Raw genomic sequence first — 26,999 nt, 5'->3', positions numbered from 1 at the left:
CATCTGCAATTGTTCTGGCAGTGTATCCATAGAGTTTTCTTGGCATAATTACGGAAATGGTTTACCATTGCCTTCTTCAGCACAGAAAACTTGCGTCTCCACCCTCGGCTCTCTCCCATGCAACTGCTGCCCGGCACAGGTGAGTCTTTTATAGCAGATTGCCTTCTACTCGCTAGCCACTGCTCAAGCTAGAAATGGAAGCACCTCTGCTTGATTCTCCCTCCCCTAGCCAAGACTGGTAGAGTCCTGGATCCAGGTGCGATCCTGAGTTGGCGGGATTAAATCCTACTTCCTCCTATTTAGACTGTGAGCCCCAGGTGGGACAGGGACTGTGTCTGGCCTGATTAACTTGCATCTACCCCAGTGCTTAGTACAGTGCTATAGAAAACACTGTAAAAATACTACTATGCATTTGTTCGTATTTATTGAGCACTCACTGTGTGAAGAGCACTGTATTAAGTGCTTGGGAGAGTAAAATAGAACAGTGAAACAGACACACTCCCTGTCCATTATTATCAGCTCCTTGTGGACAGAGAACGTCTCTACCAACTCTGGTATAGTGTCCTTTCCCAAGTGCTTACTACAGTGCTCTGCACACAATAAATACTCAATAAATATGATCGATTGATTAGTTGATATTAGTATTATTACTACTGTTACATCCATTTTCCTTCCCCATTAGACTGTGAGTCCCTTGTGCTAATCCAGGAACCTAGTAAGTGCTTCACAGATATCACAATCATTGTTTATTCTTTATTAATAAAAATCAAAAATAAATACAAAATATGTTTGAAAAGCAATGCAGGGGATGTGTCTGTTCAGTGTTAGATTGCACTCTCCCAAGTGCTTAGGACAGTGCTTTGCACACAGTAAGCGCTCAATAAATTCGATCGAATGAATGAATACATGATCCTGTTGCCCCTAAAGCACTTTTACTGTGAAAATTAGGGCATAAAACATATGTATAAATGGAAGTGTTGTGAAATGTGACCCTTGTAAACATGCCCAAACACATACCAACCCCCTACACACAATCCCATTGTATTCCCTGCTGTAGAACCGAGCAGCTGTGAAAGCAAGGGAAAGAAAGATTTTTGTATTTCCTGCAGCTCTAAGGTCCTCAGCAGCCTCCACAAACACAGGCTGTAGGAGGCGTGGCTTGTATGAGTTAAATAATGATGACCCTACAGAGCTTATAAAATAGGCTAGGAGGAGCACATAACCAAGATTGGGTCCTCCACCATTTAGTGACTGAAAAAAACTCAGCGACATCCTTCATCTGGTAACTAAGGTACGCCACTGACAATTCGATGCGAAAGAACTAACATTTAAACTAGAAACCGTGTCTCCTCTTCGCAGCTATTGTTTTGGTTATGTATAGAGATGGGGGTATTTTGAAAGAGTCATATTGTTAACCAGTATTTAATAAATGCCTTCAGCTGCATAGCACAGTTCTGGTTAATTGGTTCTTCGAGTAGTTATTACTTGGGAGGAATTTCTATTGACGTTCAAGTGAAAAATCGTTCAGTTCCGTGAGTCAAAAACAGTGGTAATGTACATGCTCTTTTATAACGAAATAGTATCTGGCTTCGGTAAGAAGTTTTTTGGTTTGTTTTCAAGAAATGGGCTTTACTCATCAGGTGCAACTCAACTACTTTCACTGGGACAGATTCCCACTTTTATCAGAGCGGTATGTCAAGATTGACGTAAAGAGAACATTTGATTGAAAAAATAGGCATCTGTCTGTAAAATATGTTGGAAAAGACCCTGAAATTCAACAGTTTCCTTTCAGCTATGGGAATGAAACTAACCAAAGAGTCAACTTCAGGAAAGACGAAATATAAGTAAAATCTGCCTCGCTCGATTATCCACCCACATATCAGCAGAAAATATTTCAGCCTTTAATAAGCCTTTTAAACTAAACACTTGACAGAGAAATAGATTTGACTGCATTCAACTATCTTTTATTGTGCTTTGAAATAAAAGCAGTAATTTATAAAAGTAGGGATTTTGGCGAAACAACTGCAAAAGGGATAATCAACCAGTGGGATATCCTAAATTCACAGTTGCACGATTATTATGTTTCATGATTATTAATCTGTAAATGAGACAACAAGGCTCAAGAAGAAATGTGTTGCTTATTTGAGATTATTTTGGGTGTTTGGCTATATAATTCAGTAATTACTCTTGTTAAAATTGTCATCTTTCAAAGGCCCCACTGCACTTTCTGAGCTTTCAATCTTTAACCTTAATGATTTGTATGTAAATATTTACATGCTTAAATTTGAGACCCAGAGAAGCTCACCAACATGAACTGGTGGCAAGTCAGAGAAGAAAAAAAAAATATTCCTCTTGCCCGGATTGATAAAATAACTCCTTAACATTTCAATGCCAAACCAACTTCCATCAGGTAGATACTTCTGGTAGGAACTTTAAGACCTCAGTTTTATGTCAGTTTAATAGATCTCTATCTCCGATTGACTGCCTATGCTCACTAGGCTCTTACAACCCCCAAGAACCCCCACACCCCGCCTCAAAAACATATCAGTACGCATAAAGATTATAGTAGCTTAATTCAGGAGAAACCATCATTTTCTTGGTAACTTCCTATGCACTTGGAATTTTAATACACTACTAACAATCTGTTGTTAGACTTGCAAAACCAGCCATATTCATTTCAAAATCGGTCAGTTGTCTTGCATGCATCTTTGAAAGGCAGATGAGTGACTTCAATGTTTTTCTTCTTCATTCACGGTCTTCTTGAAATCTTCCAGTTCATCAGAAAGCTTCCACCTTCTGAGTCTTCTCACCCCAACATGAAGGTGATTTTGTTGCTGCTTCCTGGACTAATTGGTCTCTTCCGGACTACAGAGGGGCAAACATTTCATCTTGGACAATGTCCAGATCCACCAGTTCAGAAGAATTTCAATATAGTGAAGGTGTGATAAAACTTACTGCTCTCCCCACGCCCCTTTATCAATAAATTGTATTTATTGAGAGCTTGCTGTGTGCAGAGCACTATAAAAAGTGCTTTGGAAAGTACAACAGAACAGAGTAGTCAGATACATTCCCTGCCCACCGGAGCTTGCAGTCTAGAGGGAGACACAAACATTAACAGAAGTAAATTACAGATTCAACTGTAAGTGCTGTGAGGCTGAGGGAGGGGGGTGAATAAAGGGCACAACCCCAAGTGCAAGGGTGATGCAGAACAGAGTGGGAGAAGAGGAAATGCGGGCTTAGTAGGAGAAGGTCTCTTGGAGAAAATATGCTTTTAATAAGGCATTGAAGGTGGGGAGAGTAATTGTCTATCGGATATGTAGAGCTAGGGCATTCCAGGCCAGACGCAGAACGTGGGCGAGAGGTCGGCAGCGAGATAGATGAGATCGAGGTACAGCGAGTAGGTTGGCATGAGAGGAGCGAAGCGTACGGGCTGTGTTGTAGTGAGAGAGCAGGGAGGTGAGGTAGGGCGCAGGGCAATTGACTGCTTTAAAGCCAAAGGTAAGGAATTTGTGTTTGACATGGAGGTGAATGGGCAACCACTGGAGGTTCTTAAGGAATGGGGAAACATGCACTGAACGGTTTTGTAGAATGATCCGGTGCCAGCAGAGTGAAGTATAGACCGGAGTGGGGAGAGACAGGAGGCGGGGACATCACCAAAGAGGCTGATGAAGTAATCAAGGTGGGATAGGGCAAGTATTTGGATTAAGACGGAAGCAGTTTGGATGAAGAGAAAAGGAGTGGCATGAAGTGGAACCCCCTCTGAAATTCCAGGGGAGCGATGTCAGCCCGAGGAGTTCAGGAAGGGCTCGGCCAGAGGGGTTTGAATCTTGGGGGTACGGTATTTTAAAGATAGGCATGTTGGGGAAGGAGCTACGGGAGCCAAGGGAGATGGGTTAATCCTTTATAAACCACTCCTTCTAAGGGATTGCTTGATGATTGAGTGCGTTATCCCCACTTCATAGATGAGAGACCCTGAAGCTAAAAGGGGCTGATGACTTGGAGGAACCAGAAATAAAAACCAGCACTCCTCCCTCTCCGTAACCTATCATCGGTACAACTAAAGCCCTCTCAAAATGCTTAAGGGCCAAGCCTTTTACAAGATGGTTGATGAAATAGCACACAGTACATTTGGCAAATCTGTTAAGCTTTCGTAAACCGAGTCATCATCAAACGTACTTAAAGGAGACCCCCCCCCGTGCAATGCCGAAATGGGTATATTGCCAAGCAAGTTAAACAACACGAATGGGTGTTCCAGCGAGGTCGTGTTCTTGATTTGGCATTTTCTGAAAGGATGATTTGTAGAACTTTTGTCCTAGAAAAATCTGATTAGAAGTAAAAGGACACTTCAGCGGTATATAAAGTCCTCTTCTAGGAACAGAGCACTTTATTAGCTGGAGGCGATCCATCAGATTCTCTTCTTCTTCTTTGAAAGGATGATTAGAAAGCAATGCAGCGAATTTGCTGAGTTCTTAAAGTGAAAGTGCCATGCTTTGGAAATAGGGGGCAAGCATCCTCCCAAATTCCGGCTGTTTTTGCTCTTGTAACCCTGCAGTACCTGGGAAAATGGTATGAGATTGAAAAGCTACCGGTGAGCTTCGAGAAGGGAAACTGTATACAAGCAAACTATTCCATGAAAGAAAACGGAAAGATAAAAGTGATCAATCAGGAGATTCTGTAAGTATGCGCCGTCCATTTTCCCAGATCGCAGGCTGGTACTCCAGCAAGCCGCTCTCACTGGGAAAGCGGAATGTGTCTGTGGAGCTCAGCTCAGCTGAGTTAGACTCCAGATCTATTGAACTGTCTGCCCACACCCTATCTTCCCTCCTGACAGTTCTGAGCAGAAAACACAAGGAGGGTGAAGTGAAAGGGAATCTTCAGCTTTTGATTTTAGAACAGAATGGTGTCCCTTCTTTGAGTCCTAAAAAAAGAACTTGCCCTGAAGACAGAGACCTAACTGATGGAGGGAGAGAGAAGGGTGGTGGCCCAGTGAGAAGCAACATGGTCTGATGGAAAAAGGACAGGCCTGGGAGTCAGAGGACCTGGGTTCTAATGCTGGCTTCGTCACTTGTCTGCTGTGTGACCTTGGGCAAATCCCTTCACTTCTCCATGCCTCAGTTCCCTCCTCTGCAAAATGGGGGTTTAATACCAGCTCTCCCTCCTACTTAGGCTGTGCGCCCCATGGGGGATGTGATTAACTCGTATTTACCCCAGTGCTTAGTAAAAGGCTTGGCACCCAGTAAGCGCTTAACGAATACCACAGTTATTGTTATTAATCATGATTAGGCGGGAGATGGGGATGGGTAAGTCTGGAGGCCAGAGAGCAGGACTGTGAATGAAATGCTGTGTTCTCTCCCCTTCCTGGTCTGACTGGGTGACATTATTTCCCCACCAGAATAACAGAGTGTAATACATTCTTTATCCTCAGCAGATGAACACAAGAACACAGCTCCGCTCTGTAACTGTTTTACATTGTCTGCTAATCCATCAAAGCAAGGCCTTGTGAATAGAAAAACAGTTGAACATTCATTCGCTCTTCCCCAAAATAGCAAGAAAACAAGTGGCGATCATGGGATGGTGTACAGAGGGTTCTACTCTGTGTAAACTAAACCTCTGACAATACAGGCAAAGCGGCCAAGCAGGTTTTAGGAAAACTTTGCCTAGCCGGACGCCGAACCTTCCGTTTAGAACTAACGTTAATTACAAATCATTTTCTAAGTGAGAAGGCACGATCCCCCAGATGGAAAATTACCAAATTTCTTCTGCCTACAGATACGGTGCATTGAAATGTTGTATTGTACTCTCTTAGGCATTTAGTTCAGTGTTCTGCACATCGTTAGCATTCAATAAATGCCACTTATTGATCGAAAGGACCTATGAGCTTTTCCAGAACTGTATACAGTGCTCTGTGCATCGTAGGTGCTTAATCAATAGGAAGCAGCATGGCTCAGTGGAAAGAGCCTGGGCTTCGGAGTCAGAGGTCATGGGTTCGAATCCCGGCTCTGCCACTTGTCAGCTGTGTGACTGTGGGCAAGTCACTTCACTTCTCTGTGCCTCAGTGACCTCATCTGTTATAAGTCACTTCACTTCTCTGTGCCTCAGTGACCTCATCTGTAAAATGGGGATTAACTGTGAGCCTCACGTGGGACAACCTGATTACCCTGTAATCTACCCCAGCGCTTAGAACAGTGCTCTGCACGTAGTAAGCGCTTAACAAGTACCAACATTATTACTATTACTACTATTTTGGTTCTGAATTTTAGTATAATTGGGAGTAGCAGTGTGGCCTCCTGGATAGAGCAAGTCCCGGGGAGTCAGAAGGACCTGGGTTCTAATGCCAGCTCTACCACAGTCACTTTACTTCTCTGGGCCTCAGTTACCTCATCTGTAAAGTGGGGATGAAGACTGTTAATCCCCCATGGGACAAGGACTGTGTCCAAACTGATTAGCTTGTATCTACCCCAGTGCTTAGTACAGTGCCTGACATTTAGTAAGCACTTAACAAAAATAATTTTTTTAAAAAAAGGATAATCTAGAGATTAAAGAAGGGGGAATCGCTAACATGCAGCTGCAGCTGCCTACCTGCCTGCCTGATTCCTAGGTATTAGAAAATGCTTTCTTCTGCATCTCCTCCTCTAGATTGCAAGCTTGTTGTGAGCCGGGAACGTGTTTATCAACACTCTTTTACTGCACTCTCCCAAGCGCTTAGTACAGTGGTCTATACACAGGAAGCGCTTAATAAATAAGATTGATTGATTGCATGCTAAAATGGGCAGACAGATTTTAAGGGCATGGCTGGTTAATTTTAACCCATTCTCAAAGTGAAAGGTCAGCTCCAATTCAGCAGTTTCACTATTCCCTTGACAGTAGACTGTCCTTAAATACAGGCCTACCCACCAAGTTTAGGGTATATAAAATTATCTTCACTTACTGCCCACCTGACTCCTGGTAACTTCAAAGATGGTGTGTATGTGTAAGTGTGAGAGAAAGAGAGGGAGAAAGAGAGAGTGAGAGAAAGAGAGAGAGTGAGAGAGAAAGAGAGGAGAGAGATCTCAGGTCCTTATAGCTATTTTCAAGTCAAATTGGGCCAGGCTTTTAGAAGGGGATGAAGAAGACAATGTAAATGACCTATTTTTCCCCACCAGATATCAATCAATTAATGAATGGTGTTTATTAATAATAATAGTAATATTTGTTAAGCATTTACTATACGCCAAACAGTGTTCTAAGCTCTGGGATTGATACCAGGTAAACAGGTTGACCACATGGGGCTCACAGTCTTAATCCCCATTTTACAGATGAAGTAATTGAGGCATGGAGAAGTGACTTGCCCAGGGTCACACAGCAGACAAGTGCGGAGCTGGGATTAGAACCCACCTTCTCTGACTCCCAAGCCCGTGCTCTTGCCACTAGCCATGCTGAGCTTATTGAGTGATTATTGTGTGTCCTCTCTTATTGGGAGAGTACAATACAAGAGAATTGGTAGACACATTCCCAGACCACAAGAAGGCTACCCAGATGTCCCCACATGCCTCTAAATTCTAACTTCTCACATCCCCTCTCCCTCCCAAAGTCCTCTGCCCTCATCCCTCAGCCCCACTTCCATCTCTCAAAGGGCAGAAATCTTGGACGCTGTTTCATAAAGAGTTTCAAAAGGTCCAGCGTGGCTTTCAGGGCTTCTCTCGGACTCAGAATGCCGATCCAAGCTCTTTGCCTTCACGATGCTTTCTAACAATTGCCGTTTTGGTTCTTCTAGCCCTGATGGGACCGTGAATCAAGTTGAGGGTGAAGCCACTCAGGCAAACCTCATAGAGCCTGCCAAACTGGGAGTCAAGTTTTTCTGGTGTAAGTATCCATGTTTTGGTGGAGGTAACTTAAAATAAAATTTGACGACCACTAGGCAGCCAGAGTAAGTGGTAAAAATGTAAGCTAGACCGACCATTGGAATAACTCAGCTAGTAGAGCTTGGCGATCCATCTAGCCTGAACACTTCTAGAGACTGGGGGAACGGCAGAAGACTATTTAACTCTGTTTCTTCTCTGTCATTCATTCAATAGTATTTATTGAGCGCTTACTCTGTGCAGAGCACTGTACTAAGCACTTGGAATGTACAATTTGGCAACTGATAGAGACAATCCCTGCCCAGTGACGGGCTCATGTCCCTAATTCATTCATTCATTCATTAGTATTTATTGAGCGCTTACTATGTGCAGAGCACTGTACTAAGCGCTTGGAATGTATAATTCGGCAACAGATAGTCCTAGGATGGGGGTGGGAGGGTAGAACATGAGGTGCAGCTAGAAAAGACAGAGGTGGAAGCAGCCCAGGGTAGAAAAGAGACTATGGAAGAGCTCTGTATCATGCCTATAAGACTCCTCAAAACCTGGAACCCTGGGAAGGGTACCATGGCAACCCCAATGGAAATTCCTCCCCAGGCTCTGGGGTATTGGGGGCTTGAACCCAAAGAGCACTCCCTGATGCTTGAGGGACTAGGGTCCTCTAGACTGTAAGCTCATTGTGGGCAGGGATTGTGTCTGCTTATTGTTATATCGTACTCTTCCAAGTGCTTAGTTCAGTGCTCTGCACATGATAAGTGCTCAATAAATACAATTGAATGAATGGGAGTCTTCAGAGCTCCTGGAAGGGACAAGGGAGGCCCTGCTACTGGTTAGGAGGCTGCTGAGGCTCTGTGTCATTTAATGAATGTCTGCTTATTGTTGCATTGTACTCTAAGTGCTTAGTACAGTGTTCCACACACAGTAAGCGCTCAATAAATACAATTAAATGAATGAATGAATGCACCACATGTCTGGGGCATGGGGTCTGCTGGCCTAAGATCCCTAGCACTCCTTCTCCCAAATTGGAATTTGGACACTCCACATTTGAAGCGCTCTAGACACTAAGGGGCCCCAGTCGCATTCATGATGATCAAGGGTGCAGCTACAAAATCCTCTAGTCTGTACTCTAAAATAAATAAAGATTGTATTTTTCAATTTCAGATGAGACCCGTGCAGTTAGTTCAGTGCTCTGCTCACGGTGGCGCTCAATAAATGTGACTGACTATTATAATACAGCAAAAAAATTAAGACTAGCCTTACACACAGTGAAATTGTTTTAAGCAGATTAGTAGATGGGGGAAAAAACCCTTAATTAAACTAATTTACTGCATCCCTAATCTCATTAAAATCTGAGAACCAAAATGTTCTGTCAGGGTCAGACAACCTCTAACGAGCAGACCGGGCAATTCCCTTGATTCCCAGTTTGGATGTCTTGCAAGGCACCAATATAACAATACAACAGACACATCCCCTGATCGCAACGAGCTTACAGTCGAGAGGGGGAGGCAGACATTAGTATAATAAATAAATTAAGGATATGGATATAAGTGTTGTGGGCCTGGGATGCAGGATGAATAAAGGGAGCAAGTCAGAGCGATGCAGAAGGGAATGGGAGAAGAGGAAAGGAGGGCTTAGTCAGGGAAGACCTCTTGGAGGAGATGTGTCTTCATTCATTCATTCATTCACTTGTATTTATAGAGTGCTTACTGTGTGCAGAGCGCTGTACTAAGCGCTTAGCACTGTACGAAGCAGTAAGGCTTGAAGAGTCACTGTGGCTAGTAGCAGCGATAAGCAACAGTGTCAGAAAAAGGTCCAGGGAAAGAATAGAGGTGAAGAAGGCTGGGGGAAAATAAGTCAGCTTGGATAATAGCTTGGATACTGGATCCCAGTTCTGTTCTGGTATTTGTTATGTACTTACTATGTGTCGAACACTGCTTCGAACACTCTTCTAAGAACACCAGTTCTAAGCACTGGGGTAGGTACAAGTTAACTACTGTTATGTGGGTCCCAGTATGCAGATTCTGGGACCGGATTGTCTCTGTTGCCGAATTGTACATTCCAAACATTTAGTACTGTGCTCTGCACATAGTAAGCACTCAATAAATACTTCTGAATGAGTGAATGACACCATATGTTGCAGAACTTCCTGAGGCTCGAAGCCCTCTTCGCGTTTACCGGGGACTGGTTCCAACATAGGCCTCTATGTCAGAGAAACTTCTTCCACCTCTGTCTAGAGCTCCCCTGTGGTCTTGTACCCCAAATCTGAACCTGGAGCCTGCACTCGCAGGACCCATACAGTTGTAAGTGGCCCTTAAAGGGTATGATCCCAAAGAGGAGGAGTTGCAGCAATAATAATATTTGTAATAATCATAGTAATAATATTTATTAAATAGTAATATTCAATCCTATTTATTGAGCACTTACTGTGAGCAAAGCACTGTTCTAAGCGGTTAAGTAGTAGTAATACCATTTACTGTGCTCTGGACACTGTACTAAACACTGGACGAGGTGTCTTGGAAATGGACTCCCGTCAGATGTCATGGAAAGCAGTATGGCCTAGTGGGATAGAGCACGGGCCTGGGAGTCAGAGGGGCTGGGTTCTAATAATAATGGTGGTATTTGTTAAGCGCTTACTAGGGACCAAGCACTGTTCTAAGCGTAAGGGTAGTTACAAGGTAATCAGGTTGCCCCAGGTGGGGCTCACAGTCTTCATCCCCATTTTACAGATGAGGTAACTGAGGCCCAGAGAAATGAAGTGACTTGCCCAAAGTCAAACAGCTGATAAGTGGCGGAGCAGGGATTAGAACCCACAACCTCTGACTCTGGTTCTAATCCCGGCTCTGCCACCCGTCTGCTGAACGATCTTCTCTTTGCCTCGGTTTTCTCATCTGTAAAATAGGGATTCAATACCTGGTCTCTCACCTACTTATACTGTGAACCCCATGTGGGACTTGATTATCTTGACTCTATCCCAGTGCTGAGTTCAGGGCTTGGCATATAATAAATGCTAAACAAATACCACAATTATTAGATACCTCCTCTGGCCATGAAACCCGGCAATCCACCTCATATGGCTGCTCCACATACTGTGCAGGTTTAATTAGCCTCGTTTTAGGAATGGGAAACCAAGAAGCTAAATCACAGGGTCGGCCAGCCAATCACAGAGTAAAGTCCAGGTGACTCTCCTTCCTGGGCTTCGTACTCCCCAGCATTCTTCCCCCCAGAGCGTTTTTCTTCTGGGTTTTGGGGAGGTGAGGCAGGAAACCTCCCCAAATAACCCAGATTTGTCATTCTACTGAGTCCTTTGTTCCTCCGGGATCTGTGGGTGTGGCTCTCATTTGGGACACCCTCTCCAATTAATTTAATAACTTGTCTTGGGTTCGGGGTCTGAACTGAAAATAGGAACAAACTTTTGTTGGATCTCTGGCTTTCGGTGACTCGAATGGGGTCGGAAGGAATACCAAGATTTTTCACAGTTTGCCGCCTCACGACGTTGGGCCTTTTAATAGCACCTTTCATCTCGGCTTTCAGCATTTAATAGATGCCAATTAGCACGGCTCCTCAGATCCACTGGGAAGAAGTTATTTTAACCTACTGTACCAGTTCGGTGTGCCAGTTGGCCAAGGCCAGGGAACCTTCCAAAGGACACGCAGGGAGATTTAGAACCTAGGAGTTCTAGATTCCTGCCAGCAATAGAGGTGAATAACGATGTGCATAAATTTCCAGTTAACTATGGCCTGTCTGTTCTCTAGTGATGCCTTCTGCCCCTTACTGGGTACTGTCCACTGACTATGACAACTATTCACTCGTATATTCCTGCACCACATACATCTGGCTCTTTCACGTGGATTACGCTTGGATTCTGGCGAGAAATCCCCACCTTCCTCAGACGACGGTGAAATACCTGAAAAACATCCTTACCTCCTACAACATCGAAACCGAGAAAATGAAGGCCACGGACCAAGAGAACTGCCCCAAAGTTCTGTAAGGAGACAGTGGCGGGTATCTTTAGGAGCCTAGGCCACGTGCAAAAGCTTTTGCTTCCTTATACACTGGGCCCTCATGCTAATCATGTAAATGGAAACAGCAGCAAGGCAGCAGATGGAGTACTTGTCCTTGAGCAAAAGGGGTCTGGTGTCTGACTCCCGGGCCCCTTGCTAGCTTAATAAAGTCACCGTTGACCTGTGCCGCCGAAGTGATTAGTATAGGATTCCTCTTTCAAGCGCCTGCATTTGAAAGCCAACCTGAATTATGTAAAAGCAGCCAAGGCTTCAGCATTGTTCCATAATAAAATATCCTAATTAAAAGATAACGAGCCTCTTACTGGGGAAGGAAACAGGTGGATGTAGATATTACATGGCTTCTCCTCGGCTGCTATGCTTGTTCTTCATGAGTCCCGACATCATTTTTTTTCCTTTTATTTCCTGAATGTCAGAGCTCACATCAGACCTCTTCTGAATATTCCACTAGAGTGAAGTCGTGTTCACTTCCGGCAAGGCTGCAGAGAGAATTCAAAACAGAAATATACTAAATAATAATAACTGTGGTATTTGTTAAGCGCTTACAATGTGCTAGGCACTGTAGTAAGCATTGGGGTGAATACAAACAAATCAGGTTGGACACAGTCCCTGTCTCACCTGCGGCTCACAGTCTCAATCTCCATTTTACGGACGAGGTAACTGAGGCCCAGAGAAGTGAAGTGACTTGCCTAAGATCACACAGCAGACAAGTGGTGGAGTCAGGATTAGAACCCATGACCTTCTGACTCCCAGGTCTGCGTTCTATCCGCTGCACCGTGCTAAATAGTCAAGGGTTGTTTTTTCTAGGGTCGAGGAGCAAGAGCTAGCAATCTTTATTTTTGGCAGAAGAGCCAAACAGAATGGATTCTTTGAGAAGTTGATGTGCGAAGAGCCACATAATTTATGGTCTCCAATAAGACATATGATGACACACATATTAAGCCACACTGTGCAATAAGGTGTCATTGCACTGTGGAGATACTTTGGAGAAACAGCTTTTCCTAACAGAGGAGATGGGGAAAACGGAGAGGAGTGGACAAGAAAAGGAAAGGGAGAGAGAGGAGGAAGGGAAAGAAAGCAGAGGAAGGAAGGGGAGGGCAGGGAGAAGAGGCAGGAGCAGGGAGAAGGGAGAGTGGAATTTAGTTGTCGGGGAAGAGATCGGGGTTGGGGTGGGGGTGAGAAATAAGGGGAGTGGATGGGAGGGGTGATATGAGAGGCTAACACTTGCAGTGGTTCCCAGAAGCTCCTGGGTTGGGGTTTCAGCTCTGTGTCTTCCTGTGGATCAGTGGTTAGCTCCCAAGGAGGATCCTCGGTAGGCTACCTGTTGCCGACAGGTACAATACGGGGCGCTGCCTGTTGCTGACTCCCTAGACCGAGACCCTGCTCGAGGATCACGAGAAGAGCCCGTTCTTCGTGAAGAACAGCAAGTACTCAATAAATATGATTGAAGGGGTACACCTGTCCGGTCGGGTGGGAGAGTGGAGAGAGGAGGGATGATACCAGCCGTTGACTGTGAGACACTATGGTTGTTCTCAGGCCTAAAAGGTACTCGGGATTTTAACGGTGACGTCTCACTCCATCTCCGATCACTGATTTTTGAGGGCTTATTGCATGCAGGGCACTGTACTAAGCACTTGGGAGAGGACATTAGGCACAGACAAACTGGAAGCACCTAGGGACCCTTAGAAGAGAAGGGATTGCTTCGATCCACTTAAAGGAAGCTAGATTCTTGCTTCCCAGCATAAACAGCATATGTTAATTCATACAGCTGGGCAGGAAAACGTCCTTAAGGTATCATATTAAACATGAATTGTAATCCCAAGCTCAGGATTTCACTCCTTATAGGAACTAGCTCATAATTTTTTTAGCCGTTTAAATTCTCCAAAAAAGCTCATTTTCAGGCTTCCGGATCTCCTGTTACTGCTAATTAAAAAGGAAACTGAATCAATCATTCAATCAGTGGTATGTATTGGATGCTTCCTCTATGTATAGCCCTGTTCTAATTGCTTGGGAGAGTTCAGTGCAAAAGAGTTGGTAGACATGTTCCCTGCTCACAGGAGCTCACAATCTAGAGGGGCAGACAGACATTAATATAAATAAAGTATGGATATGAAAATAAGCACTGTGGGGCTGAGGGAGGGGCGAATATAAAGTGCTAAAAGGGTACAGATCCAGGTGCGTAGGCGATGGAGAAGGGAGACAGAGTGGGGGAAAAGAGGGCTCAATCATGGAAGGCCTCCTGAAGAAGATGTGACTTTAATAAGTGAAGTTGCATGGCCTATTGGATAGAGTATGGGCCTAGGAGACAGAAGGACCTAGGTTCTAATCCCCACTCTGCCACCTATTTGCTGTGTGACCTCGGGCAAGTCACGTCTCTGTGCCTCAGTTACCTCATCTGTAAAATGGGGATTAAGACTGTGAGTCCCACGGGGTTTAGGGATGTGTCCAACCTGATTACCTTATATCAACCCCAGCGCTTAGAACAGTGATTGACACATAGTAAGCACTTAAATATTATTATCAATCATAATAGTAATAATGCTTTGAAGGTGAAGAAAGTGGTGTTCTGGCATATATGGAGAAGGAGGGAATTCCAGGTCAGAGGGAGGATGTGGGCAAGAAGTCGGCAACGAGATAAACGAGAATCGAGGTACAGTGAGTTGAAGAAGTGAAGTGTGTGGGCTGGTTGTCGTAGGAAATCAGCAAAATCAGATAGGAGAGAGTGAGCTGATTGAGTGCTCTACATCACCATTACTTAAGCAAGCACATGTGAATCTCCTACGCATTATTAAGAACACCTGAAGGACAATGTCTCCTTATATTAAGATCATTTTTAAGCATGTAAAATCGGTGGCCCTTGCCCTAAATTAATGGTCAATATTGTTGTTTAACCTGTTTATTATAATAATAGAAATGTGTTTACTACTTCCAAGCACTGTGCTAAGGACTGATGTAAAGTCAGATTGAACGCATCCCCCATCCTTCAAGAGGTTCACGGCCTAAGGGAGAAGGATAAAAGATATTCAATCTCCATTTTACAGTTAAGGAAACTGAGGCACGGAGGCATGAAGTGATTTGCCCAAGATCACACAGTAGGCACATGGTGGATCTGTGGCTTGAGCCCAGCTCTCCTGACTCCCAGGCCTGGGCTTTTTCCACTCTGCTGAAAGACGAAAAACGAGCTTTAAGTTCAACCTTGCTGAAAAAGTAGCTGGCTAAGGAATTCTCGTGTTTCCAATTTTGCAAGTGTTAAGCCTTTACGGAGGGGGAAAAATGACACTGTTGTATCTCCCTGGGGACTGGCAAGGCGAGGAAGGTATTTACCCCGAGCACTGTGCTGTGAATGCGCACAACTAGAGGTGGGGGATACAACATGCCGATGGGTGCCGTTGTCACCCCAACGCAGCCTTCCTACTACTGAGAACGCGTTGGAGGACGCAGAGCTGTGCTGAATACACTCATCTCTCCCTAACCCCTCCCACTGCCTTCCGGCATCAACTGCAAGCCCAAAGTTGGGATTTCCTGGTAGGGCCACCCCATCTCCCTCCCTTGGGCTCAGCCGCTAGCCTTACGATGCCCAGGTAAACGGGCAGCTTCCGTGAAATGGAGCCTCATAATCACCTAGGTGCAGAAATCATGGGCAGAGGGATTTTCTCTTTCCTTCCCGACGGAGCCCGTCTTCCTGCTGTGTGACCTTGAGCAGGTCACTTCATTTCTCTGGGCCTCAGTTACCTCATCTGTAAAATGGGGATTAAGATGATGAGCCCTCTGTGGGACAGGGACTGTGTCTAACCTGATTGTCGCATATCTACTCCAGTGCTTGTGCCTGGCATTTAATAACAATAATAACTGTGGTATTTGTTAAGCCCTTACTATGTGTCAAGCACTCTACTAAGCACTGGGATGGATACAAGCAAATCAGGTCGGACACAGTCTCTGTCCTACATGGGACTCATAGCCTCATTCCCATTTTACAGATGAGATAACTGAGGCCCAGAGAAGCGAAGTGACTTACCCAAGATCACCAAGCAGATAAGGGACAGAGCCGGGATTAGAATCCATCACCTACTATAGAAAGCGTGTAACAGATACCATACAATAAACAGAAAACAAAGAAAGAGCGTTCATAAAGCTCTGCTTGGAGAAGACGACAAATCCACTTTACGCAGCTTCCTCAAGCTTCCGAGGGTGTAGCTGAGAGAAAGCACGCCGAGAGGGCACTCCTGTCAACATGGGTTAAAAATGTGACTCAGTGGGTGTACTCCCTGTGCCACAGCCTGCTCTTTGGAATTAAAACACTGAGTCACGGCTTTCATTGCTCTCATTTGTGGGAGCAAAGCATCGTGCTTTATCCTCACAGAGGCTGGGGGGGGGTCCATATTATTTCTCCATTTGAGGGAACAGCACATCATCATCTGGATAATTCATTTTCTCCAGGATTTCACGGCATTTTCCCTCAGCCGTGTTTTGCCCAGAATATTGAGGGAATGATCTTTGCAGTAATATGCTATTGTTTCTACACTTTGAGCTGCCTCGGTGCTTCTCCCCACATATACAATTATCCACTTTTACAGATGGGGAAGCTGAGGCACCAGAGACAGAGATAGTCAAAGCGTTGACGGTGAAGTGGTGAAGAGACTAAGAACGTGAAACTATAAATCCAACCCAATATTCTCTCTTCAAATCCAGAGATTGTTCCCGTAATCCTTAGATTTGAACCCCGATCTTCCTGCTCGGTTTTAATAAATTCTGTACAAAACTGATATCTGCTGATGCCGCCCAAAGACAGCTATTTGCCTTCTATCTCTATTTGGAGGACATAAATGCTAGTAGGGCACCGGCTCCATGCGGAAAAGGAAGGTCATGGCTCACAAGACTGGTGGCAGAAGGGCAAAGCCATGGGCTCCATCCCCTCCCTTACTACCAGAGAGGGTCTAGAAGGGAAGCAAGGATGCCAATTTATTTTTTCCCCCCCTACTGGGAGTCTGAAACCCCTGTGAGATTTCCCTCATCCTCACCAGGCTCTGGGGCTGGAAGACAGAAACTGCTGAATTCAGCCAGGCCCCTCTGAGATTCCTCTCATCCTCACCTGGCTTGGGGCTGGGCCAGACGTTTCTCTCACCATCCCGTTCCCAGAGCCCTGATATCGTGTTGACCCTGTAACCCAGGGAGCTGCCTCCCCAGCTCCATCTGACCAGCCCTGGATCTGCACTGGAGATTGTGGCCACTTGTTTACTGACAGATGCAACAGCCATGACAGAAAAAAATAGCTCCCTTTCCTCTTCTCTTCCCCCATCCTCATCTTCACCACTTCACCGTCAACACTTTGACTATATCTGTGGTGCCTCAGCTTCCCCAGCTGTAAAAGTGGGTAATTGTATCTGTGGGGAAAAGGCACCGAGATAGCTCAAAGTGTAGAAACAATAGCGTATTACTGCCAAGATCATTCCCTCAATATTCTGGGCAAACCACAGCTGAGGGAAAATGCCGTGAAATCCTGGAGAAAATGAATTATCTCCCCGGGATTATTTTCCCTTTTCCCTCCCTCTCTCCCACCACACCACCACTCCCACCACTGAGAAGCAGCCTGGCTCAGTGGAAAGAGCACGGGCTTTGGAGTCAGAGGTCATGGGTTCGAATCCCGGCTCTGCCACTCTGTCAGCTGTGTGACTGTGGGCGAGTCACTTCACTTCTCGGTGCCTCAGTTATCTCATCTGTAAAATGGGGATTAAGACTGTGAGCCCCACGTGGGACAACCTGATTCCCCTGTGTCTACCCCAGCGCTTAGAACAGTGCTTGGCACATAGTAAGCGCTTCACAAATACCAACATTATTATTATTATTATTCACTCCTCCCCTTTCTTCCTCTTCTTTACCCTCTCCTCCTCCCTCTCTCTCACCCCTTCTAAAGTCCTGTTCCCTCGAAGCCCTTCAGGGCCCTAAAATTAACCTCCTTGCTTAAAATGGACTTGAGTTCCTCTCTGTGTCATCCTCAATCTTGATGAAAAATCCCAGGGACCGAATGATACTTCGGATTTGGATTCCATGGCTTTTGTCACAGAGGATCTCCTCTAGACTGTAAGCTCTGCACATAGTCAGCGCTCGATAAATACCATTCATTCATTCATTTCATTCAATAGTATTTATTGAGCGCTTCCTATGTGCAGAGCACTGTAGTAAGCTCTTGGAATGTACAATTTGGCAACAGATAGAGGCCATCCCTGCCCAGTGACGAGCTCACAGTCAAAATGGGGGAGACAGACGGTAAGGCAAAACAGAACAAAACAAAAACAAGACAATATCAACAAGATAAATACAATCAAGGAGATGTAGACCTCATTAACAAAATAAATAAGGTAATAAATATATACAAATGAGCACAGTGCTGAGGGGAGGGGACGGGGGGAGCAGAGGGAAAGGGGGCTCAGTCTGGAAGCCCTCCTGGAGGAGGTGAGCTCTCAGTAGGGCTTTGAAGAGGGGGAAGAGAGTTAGTTTGGTGGAGGTGAGGAGGGAGGGCATTCCAGGACAGCTGGAGGACGTAGGCCAGAGGTCGACGGCAGGATAGGCGTGAAAAGCGAGGAGGTGAGTGGCAGAGGAATGGGATGTACGGGATGGGCAGTAGAAAGAGAGAAGGGGGATGAGGTAGGAGGGGTCAAGGTGATGGAGAGTTTTGAAGCCAAGAGTGAGGAGTTTTTGTTTCGTGCAGAGGTTGATAGGCAACCACTGGAGGTTTTTGAGTAGGGGAGTGACATGCCCAGAGCATTTCACTGATAATTAGTAAAATTTTAATTCTCGGTATTGCACTTGACCTTTGTACAGTCAAGGAACTGATTGCAAATGCCTCTACTCTTCTACTAAAACAGAAAACATTATGGTGAGTAAATTTTGGATGGTGAAGGAATCACAAAGTGATTAGGTTGTGGATCAGCTTCATCAAACAAGGTAGCGAGTTGGGTGCTTAGAACAGTGCTTGGCACACAGTAAGCGCTCAATAAATATGATTGAATGAATGACTCAGTGAAGGCACCTTATGGCTAAAGGTGAGTTAACAAGACTATTATTCATTATTCAAGCTCTGAGGACATTGATTTGCACAGTTAAGCGCCCAATAAATACGATCGAATGAATTACCTATTGCAATGAATCAAGGAGGGTTACCTATAAGAAAGAGATATTAGCGAGAGTAGACTGAAAATGGAAAAAAGACGATTATGGCAAGAAGGGCTTCTTGTCAAGGTTGATTTGAAATTGAAGTACAAAAACCACGAAACAAATCTGGGACTCAGTAAGTGCTAAGTGAAACACTGTAGCTGGTGAAAATGTTCGTCCTGAACAGAATTCCTTAAGGAAGATAAAGATCGGGTCCAAGAGGGAGAAGGAGCAGTTCACCGAGGATAAGAAGGTCATCGCTATTCTTTATGATAATATTAATAATGTTTGTGGCATTTGTTGAGCGCTTACTATATGCCAAGCACTGTACAAGGCCCTGGGGTAACAAGGGCTCACAGACTAAATAGGAAGGAGAACAAGTAGTGAATCTCCATTTTACAGATGAAGAAACTGAGGAAAAGTTAATAATAATAATAATAATGTTGGTAATTGTTAAGCGCTTACTATGTGCAGAGCACTGTTCTAAATGCTGGAGTAGATACAGGGTATCAGGTTGTCCCACGTGAGGCTCACAGTCTTAATCCCCATTTTACAGATGAGATAATGAGGCACAGAGAAGTTGTGACTTGCCCACAGTCACATAGCTGAAGTGATTGGCCCAAGCTCACACAGCAGGTATGTGGTGGAGGCAGAATTAGAACCCAGGTCCTCTGACTCCCAGGCCCGTGTTCTTTCCACTAGGCCACCCTTCTTCCCTAGTTAAGGGCAGCGAATAAAAACTTAGGGGCACAGCCTTATCTCAGATCATTCTGCTCCTTGGGTTTAATAAAAAGGAGGGTTTATTTCTCAAAGCCCAAATCCCGAATATGAACCTGGAGAAGATGGGAAAAAGACCTCATTTTATATTTGCACCATTCAGCTGAGCCACATCTGAGTAATATCTCCCTCTGCTGTGCCTTCTGAACATAGCAGAAATCTCCGGCCCTGTCCTGTCCTTTCACGGCACTATTTTCGAGGAAGTTCCTTTTAAATACTTTAAGGTGCCTTGTTAATGTACATACCGTTTTCAATTCAAAACTGTACCGTTCAAAACGGACACATAATAATCAGAAAGCACAAAAGAAGTTTTCACGTTTATTGACCAACATTATATGTCAAATTCTGTGTCCGGATTGGCAGGAGCTCCAGCAATAACTAAATGAAATAAAATGTAGTTAAAATAAGGCGTTACCTGTCCAGCATCGTTACCTGCTGTCTCAAAATAATCCAGAAACAATATCACGTACAGACTCGGCAAGAAAGTAAATTGGCCAAAGTCACAAAATGAGTACTGCCTCAGACCTGGAATGTCCTCCTCCTTCATAATAATAATGATGGCACTTATTAAGCACTTACTCTGTGCAGAGCACTGTTCTAAGTGCTAGGGTAGATACAGGGTAATCAGTTTGTCCCACTTGAGGCTCACAGTTAATCCCTATTTTACAGATGAGGGAACTGAGGCACAGAGAAGTTAGGTGACTTGCCCACAGTCATACAGCTGACAAGTGGCAGACCACGACCTCTGACTTCCAAGTCCGGGCTCTTTCCACTGAGCCACGCTGCTTCTCTCTAACCGAGAGACGATTACTCTCCCCACCTTCAAAAACTTATTAAAAACACATCTCCTCCAAGAGACCTTCCCCCAGTAAACTCTCATTTCATCTCTCCCTTCTGTGTCGCCCTTGCAATGATTTGTACCCTTCATTCACCCCTCCCTCAGTCCTACAGCGCTTACGTACATATCCGTAATTAACTTATTTGTATTAATGTCTGTCTCCCCCCGAGTCTGTAAGCTCATTGTGGGCAGGGAACGTTTACCAACTCTGTTGTCTTCCAAGCCCTAGTCCAGTGCTCTGCACAGAGTTAACGCCCAATAGATACAATCGATTGATTGAGTGAATCATAAGTAAAGTCAGGGAAAGAATCTAAGCTTCCTAGGTGTAAAAAAGAGGGTCCTATCCAGTCCTGAAAACTTTTCTTTCTCCTTCTTCAAAACTCCTTTAACTGAAGTAATCCTTATGTTTTAAATCATTCTTTGTTTTGTGTCAGAAAATTAACATTTCCTTTAAATATTTGGGGAAACATCTAGACGTTGAAGGGTTCAAATATTTTGCCCCGGGGGTTAATTGGAGTCTTTGTCCAGGTTGGGGGTGTCAGGTTGAGGTTAAAGGGACCTTCCGGTCAGAGGGGTGTGTGTTTGGAGTGCGTTTGAGGACTCGGAAATGGGAAGCAGCCCATACCGTCTGAAAGGCCGTGGTTTCCTTTCAGTTTGGCTCTCTGTACCTACTCCCAAAATCCAACTATCTCCCCACCATGTATTATTATTAGAATTATAATAATAACTGTGGTATGTGTTAAGCGCTTCCCATGTGCCAAGCACTGAGGGAGATACAAGATGATCGAATCCCCCACAGGGTTCGCAGAATAAGTAGGAGGGACAAACGGGTATCGAATCCCCATTTTACAGATGAGGGAACTGAGGCACAGAGAAGAGAAATGACTTGCCCGAGGTCACACAGCGGACAAGTGGTAAAGCCGGGACTGGACACCAGGTCCCCTGACTCCCAGGCCTGGGCTCTTTCCGCTAGGCCACGCCCCTTCCCAGTTGGAGGGTTAAAGGCTCTGCACGTGGCAAGTGCTCAATAAATTGGATCGACCGATTGATTAAAAGATAGAAATAGAGGAACGTCTGCTGGGGCTATGTCAGCATAGGTGTGGGTTTCTGACAGAAGAAACAGCTAGGAGAAATGACTCAGTAGGAATCCTGAAAATAGCCAACTAACGTGGGTGGTGAAGACCACGGCTATTGCATACGGTGTTACTTTAGTGGCGGGTAGAACGTGATGAGGGGGTGAAGGAAGAGGAAAGGCATTTAATGAGCACCTTTTGGACACAATCCACTGCAGGGAATGTGTCTCTTTACTGTTGTGTTGTACTGCCCCGGCCTCTTAGGACAGTGCTCTGCACACAGTAAGCGCTCAGTAAATATAATTGACTGACTAATTGCTTGGGAAAGTTCAAGAGATAGATGAGACATGCTCCCTGCCCACAAGGAACTTACATTCAAATGGGGAAAGCAGGCAGAAATATTTCCATATTGAGAATTCAGAATTAATAACAGACTGCAATCGATCACTGAGAAGCCCATGACCTAGTGGCAAGAGCACAGGCCTGGGAGTCGGAGGACGTGGGTTCTAATCCCCGCTCTGCCACTTGTCTGCTGTGTGACCTTGGACAAGTCACTGAACTTCTGGGCCTCAGTTACCTCATCTGGAAAATGGGGATTAAGACCGTCAGCCCCATGTGGGACTGTGTTCAACCTGATGACCTTGTATCTACCCCAGTGCGTAGAACTGTGGCACATAGTAAGGGCTTAACAAATACCATAATAATTATTATCATCGCTCTGCTGAGGTCAAGTCAACTGTAATTGGGTTCTGCACCTTGAACTCTCGCTCACACTTTACAGTGTGCTACACCGCTGCTCGCCTACACGCTTGGGTGCTTGTTGCACTCTAATCTATCTCACCGCCGACGTCCTGCCTCTGGCCTGAAACGCCCTCCCTCTTCATCTCTGACAGACAATGACTCTCCCCTCTTTCAGGGCCTTCTTGAAGGCCCATCTCTTCCAAAAGGCCGTCCCTCACTAAGCCTTCCTTTCCTCTTCTCCCACTCCCTTCTGCCTCATCCTGACTTGCTCCCTTTATTCATCTCCGCCTCAGCCCCAGAGCACCTCTAAACATATCTGTAATTTATTTATTTCTATTAATGTCCATCTCCCCCTCTAGACTGTAAGCTCGCTGTGGGCAGGGAACGTGTCTGTTTATTGTTATATCGTACTCTCCCAGATGCTTTGTACAGTGTTCTGACTGACTGACTCCATGTCACAGCAGGAACAAGGCTGGGAGGGATGAGGAAATCTCAGTCAGTCAGTGATATTTATTAACCGCTGGAATAACAGTGTGGACTCGTGGAAAGAGAATGGGCTCGGGATTCAGAGGACCTGGGTTCCAATCCCGGCTCTGCCACAAGTCTGCTGGGTGACCTTGGGCAAGTGGCTTAACTTCTCTGTGTTTCAGTTCCCTCATCTGTAAAATGGAGATTAAAGCTGTGAATCCCACATGGGACATGGACTGTGTCCAATCCGATGAACTTGTATCTACCCCAGCATTTAGTACAGTGCCTGGCACATAGTAAATGGTTATACTATTAAAAACACGGTCTTACTATGTGCAGAACCCTGTACTAAGTGCTTGGGAGAGCCCAGTACAACAGAATTACCAGACAGGTTCCCTGCCCACAATGACCTTACAGTCTAGAGAGGATGAACTGTGGGTATTTATTGAGCGCTTACAGTGTGCAAAGGACTGTACTAAGCGTTGGGAGAGTACAGTATCACGATAAACAGACACATTCGGGATGGGGTAGCTGCTGCAGCTGCACCAGGTTTAGAAGCAGGTCTTGGAGTCTTACTCTCAGAGCCCGGGGCTGCGGGGAGGCAAGGATCAGAGTGGGTCGCGAGAATGTAGTCAACGCCTCACTGTGTCCATCCAGCCCAGAAGTCTGCCTCCAAAACAACCCGAGGATCCTTAGAGGGACAGGGTGAAACTTGGGAGAAATGCTAGAAACCCTGTGTGTCACCTTGGGCAAGTCAAGCAACCTCCATGCCTCAGTTACCTCAGCTGTCAAGTGGGGATTCAGATGGTCAGCCCCAAATGGGACATGGGCTGTGTCCAACCTTTCAGCTTATATCTTCCCCAGCGCCTGGCACCCAGAAAGTGCTTAGCGAATATCATAAAAACAAAGAAATGAACAACAACAACAACAACAAAAAACCCCAAAGAGGAAGAAGCAGGTTAAAAGCCGGTCATTTGGGCTACATCCTTAGGAGACCACAACAGTTAGGAGTTTGGGCCCCAGGAAGTGGAATTCATTTCAATCCCTGCTCTGACACAGGGGCTTTGATCGCTCCACTTCAGAATGGTGACGGCGGGACTGTCGAGTGAGATTGCAGAGTGCGGACAAAGTGCACAACGAAGAATCTGTTACTCAACCCATAATCTGTGCCTCCAAGCAAGTTCTGGGTCGTGAGGGAGTAAAAGTTCATCAGGTATTTTTGAGGGCAGATTCCATCATCGCCATCGTCATCAACATCATCCTCCTCATCATTGTTATGATGAGATAAGAAGGGGCTTTAGCTTCAAGTTCATTGCGAGATTGGGTTTGATGGGAAGAGACCCAACGAGAACAGTGGAGGCCCTGGAGGAGATACTTCAAGAAGACGGTCTGGAGTGTAGTTTGCCTGGTGGGGGCAGGTTCGGGGATTGCTTCTCTTTACCGCTCTATTGTACTTTCCAAGCGCTTAGCACGGACTTGTGGACCCAGTAAGCGCTCAATAAATACGATCGAATGAATGCATTGAATGGTCATTTTTTATACGAGATGATCAACTTTTATGCTAGACTGACATTACTTTTAGTCAAGCATGAGTGTTTTTCCCAGTTTCGTGTGCCTTCTCGATCAATCATCAGTGGTATATACTGAGTGCTGACTGTGCGCAGAGCGTTGTATTAAGCACCTAGGTGAGTACGGTATAATAGAGTTGGTTGATGTAATTCCTTTCCTCTCTCAACATCTATGAGAACATGAAGGAGGGGGGGAATTTGGAGGGTGAAGTTCTATCCAAATTCCGGGTCACTGATACACTACAGCTCAGATGTAGAAATCCAAGCATTTAAAGGGAGCAAGAGCTGGGAGGACCTGGTGCAAGGTAAGCTCCTTGTGAGGAGGGAACGTGTCTGTTTATTCTCATATTGTACTCTCCCAAGTGCTCAGTAGAGCGCTCTGCACACACTAAGCAATCAGTAAACACGATTGAAAGAGCGAATAAATAAATGATAACACAACACAGGTTTTTGCTGGGCTCTACAAGTTAGATGGTGGGTTTTTGTTTTGACTCCCACTTTGATAGTGATAGCTCTGCTACGCTGGAGATAGTGACCTGGAAGGGCTAGAGAAAGCAGGTCAGGGAGTAGCCGGGACCGGCTGCCATACTCCCAGGCTTTGCAGAACTCTTTTTCGTAGCCTGGTCATAGGCCCTCAACAGGTCAGCCCCCTTGGTGTGAGCAGGCTGGACTCTCACCCGGCGGATGACAGAAGCTGCCCCAAGAATTTAGGGAAGCAGAAAAATAATTGTTCTATTTGTCAGGTCCTTACTATGGACCAAGCACTGCACTAAGCGCTGGAGTGAATTACAAGATCATCAGGTCAGACACAGTCCTTGATGCACATAGGGCTTAGGGTCAAAGTAGGAGAGAGAACAGGGATTTAATTTCCATTTTATAGCTGAGGAAACTAAACGGAGGCACAGAGAACCGACATGAATTGCCCAAGGTAACACAGCAGGCAAGGGCAGAGCAGGGATTACCCACTGTTTTATTGCACTCTCCCAAATGACTTAGTAGGGTGATTGGCACACAGTAAAAATCATAGATTGATTAGATCCCAGGTCCTCTGACTCCCAGGCTCTTTCCGCTAGACCACCCTGCTTCTCAGAAAGTAGTCGTTCCATGAGGAACTTCTCCCAAAAGAAAATGAATACCTAGGGGTAGAGCTTTTGGCTTTATAATTTATTTGCAAATCAACTCTTGACTATGTCTGGGGGAGGGGAAGGGGTAAAGGAAGCGGGAGGGAGGAGAGGAGGCAAAGGGAAGGGGGGAGGAAGGGAGAAAAGGAGAGGGAAAGGGGGAAGGAGGAAAGGATAGGGAAAGGGGGAGGAAGAGAGGAAGGGAGAGGGAAAGGGGGAGAGAGGGGAAGGGGGAAGAAAGGGCGGAAAGGAGAGGGAGAGGGATAGGAGGAAGAGGAGAAAGGGGGAGGGGGGAAAGGAGGAAGGAGGAAAGGAAAGGGAGAGGGAAATGGGGAGAGAGGGGAAGGGGAAGGAGGAGAGAAGGAAAGGGGAAGAAAGAGGAGCAAAGGGGAGGGAGGAAAGGAGAGGGATAGAAGGCGAAATAGGAGAAAGGGGGAGGGAGGAAAGGAGGAAGGAGGAAATGGAGAGGGAAAGGGGGAGAGAGGGGAAGGGGAAGGAGGAGAGAGGGAAAGGGGAAGAAAGAGGAGAAAAGGGGAGGCAGGAAAGGAGAGGGACAGGAGGAGGAAGAGGAGAAAGGGGGAGGGAGGAAAGGAGAGGGAAAGGGGGAGGAAGAGGGGAAGGGAGAGAGAGGGAAAGGGGAAGGGAGGAAAGGAGAGGGAGAGGGAAAGGGGGAGAAGGGGAGAGAGGCAGGGAGAAAGAGAGGGAAAGGGGGAAGGGGAGGGAGGAGAGGGAGAGGGAAAGGGGAAAAAGGGAGAAGGGGAGAGAGGAAAGGGGAAGGAGGAAAGGAGGACAGGGAGAGGGAAAGGGGGAGGAAGGGAAAGGGAGAGAGGGAAAGGAAGAGAGGAAAAGGGGGAGGCGGGAAAGGGCGAAGGAGAGAGAGGAAAAGGGGAGGGAGGAAAGGAGAGGGAGAGAAATGGAGAGAGGAAAAGGGGGTGGGAGGAAAGGAGAAGAAGAGGAAAAGGGGGAGAAAGGGAGGAGAGGGAAGAGGGGGAGGAAGGGAGAGGGAAAGGGAGGAAGAAGGGGAGGGAGAGGCAAAGGGGGAGAGGAGGAGCGAAGAGGAGAGAGAAGGGGCATGAGGAAGGGCTGGAGCGGGGGGGGGGCGGGGGAGAGGCAGGTCTCGCGAGAAGAGGCGGTGTGGGCCGGGCGGCGTCCCTTCCGCGCGCCGCGCGCCCCCGCCCTCTCCTCGCTCCCGCGCGCGCGCGCGCGCTGTGGCGGCGGCGGCGGCGGCGGCGGCGCGCCTGTGAGCGGCTGAGGGCCGCCCCCCAGTCTTCCTCCTCGTCCTCCTCGGGGCTGAGGCCCGCCTCTTCCTCGTCGTCGTCGTCGTCGTCGTCCTCCTCCTCCTCCTCGTCGTGATCGTCATCAGCGTCTCGTCAGCACCGTGGTGGTCCCCGCGCGGGCGGCGGGGCGGGC

General features: G+C 46.2%; 1 protein-coding gene across 1 annotated transcript; it reads left to right on the top strand.

Moving 5' to 3' along the window:
- The first annotated feature begins 1,188 nt into the window (after nucleotides 1-1,188).
- Nucleotides 1,189-12,147, top strand: APOD (apolipoprotein D). Its single transcript, XM_001511362.5, has 5 exons — nucleotides 1,189-1,291; nucleotides 2,775-2,939; nucleotides 4,553-4,674; nucleotides 7,754-7,842; nucleotides 11,588-12,147. Exons 2-5 carry the CDS (start codon nucleotides 2,817-2,819, stop codon nucleotides 11,821-11,823), a joined length of 570 nt encoding a protein of 189 aa, XP_001511412.2. The 5' UTR covers nucleotides 1,189-1,291; nucleotides 2,775-2,816; the 3' UTR covers nucleotides 11,824-12,147.
- The last annotated feature ends 14,852 nt before the right edge of the window (nucleotides 12,148-26,999 follow it).

The sequence above is a fragment of the Ornithorhynchus anatinus genome, chromosome 7 (genome assembly GCF_004115215.2).
Source record: "Ornithorhynchus anatinus isolate Pmale09 chromosome 7, mOrnAna1.pri.v4, whole genome shotgun sequence".
Taxonomy (NCBI): domain Eukaryota; kingdom Metazoa; phylum Chordata; class Mammalia; order Monotremata; family Ornithorhynchidae; genus Ornithorhynchus; species Ornithorhynchus anatinus.
This window is presented reverse-complemented; position numbering and strand designations above follow the sequence as displayed.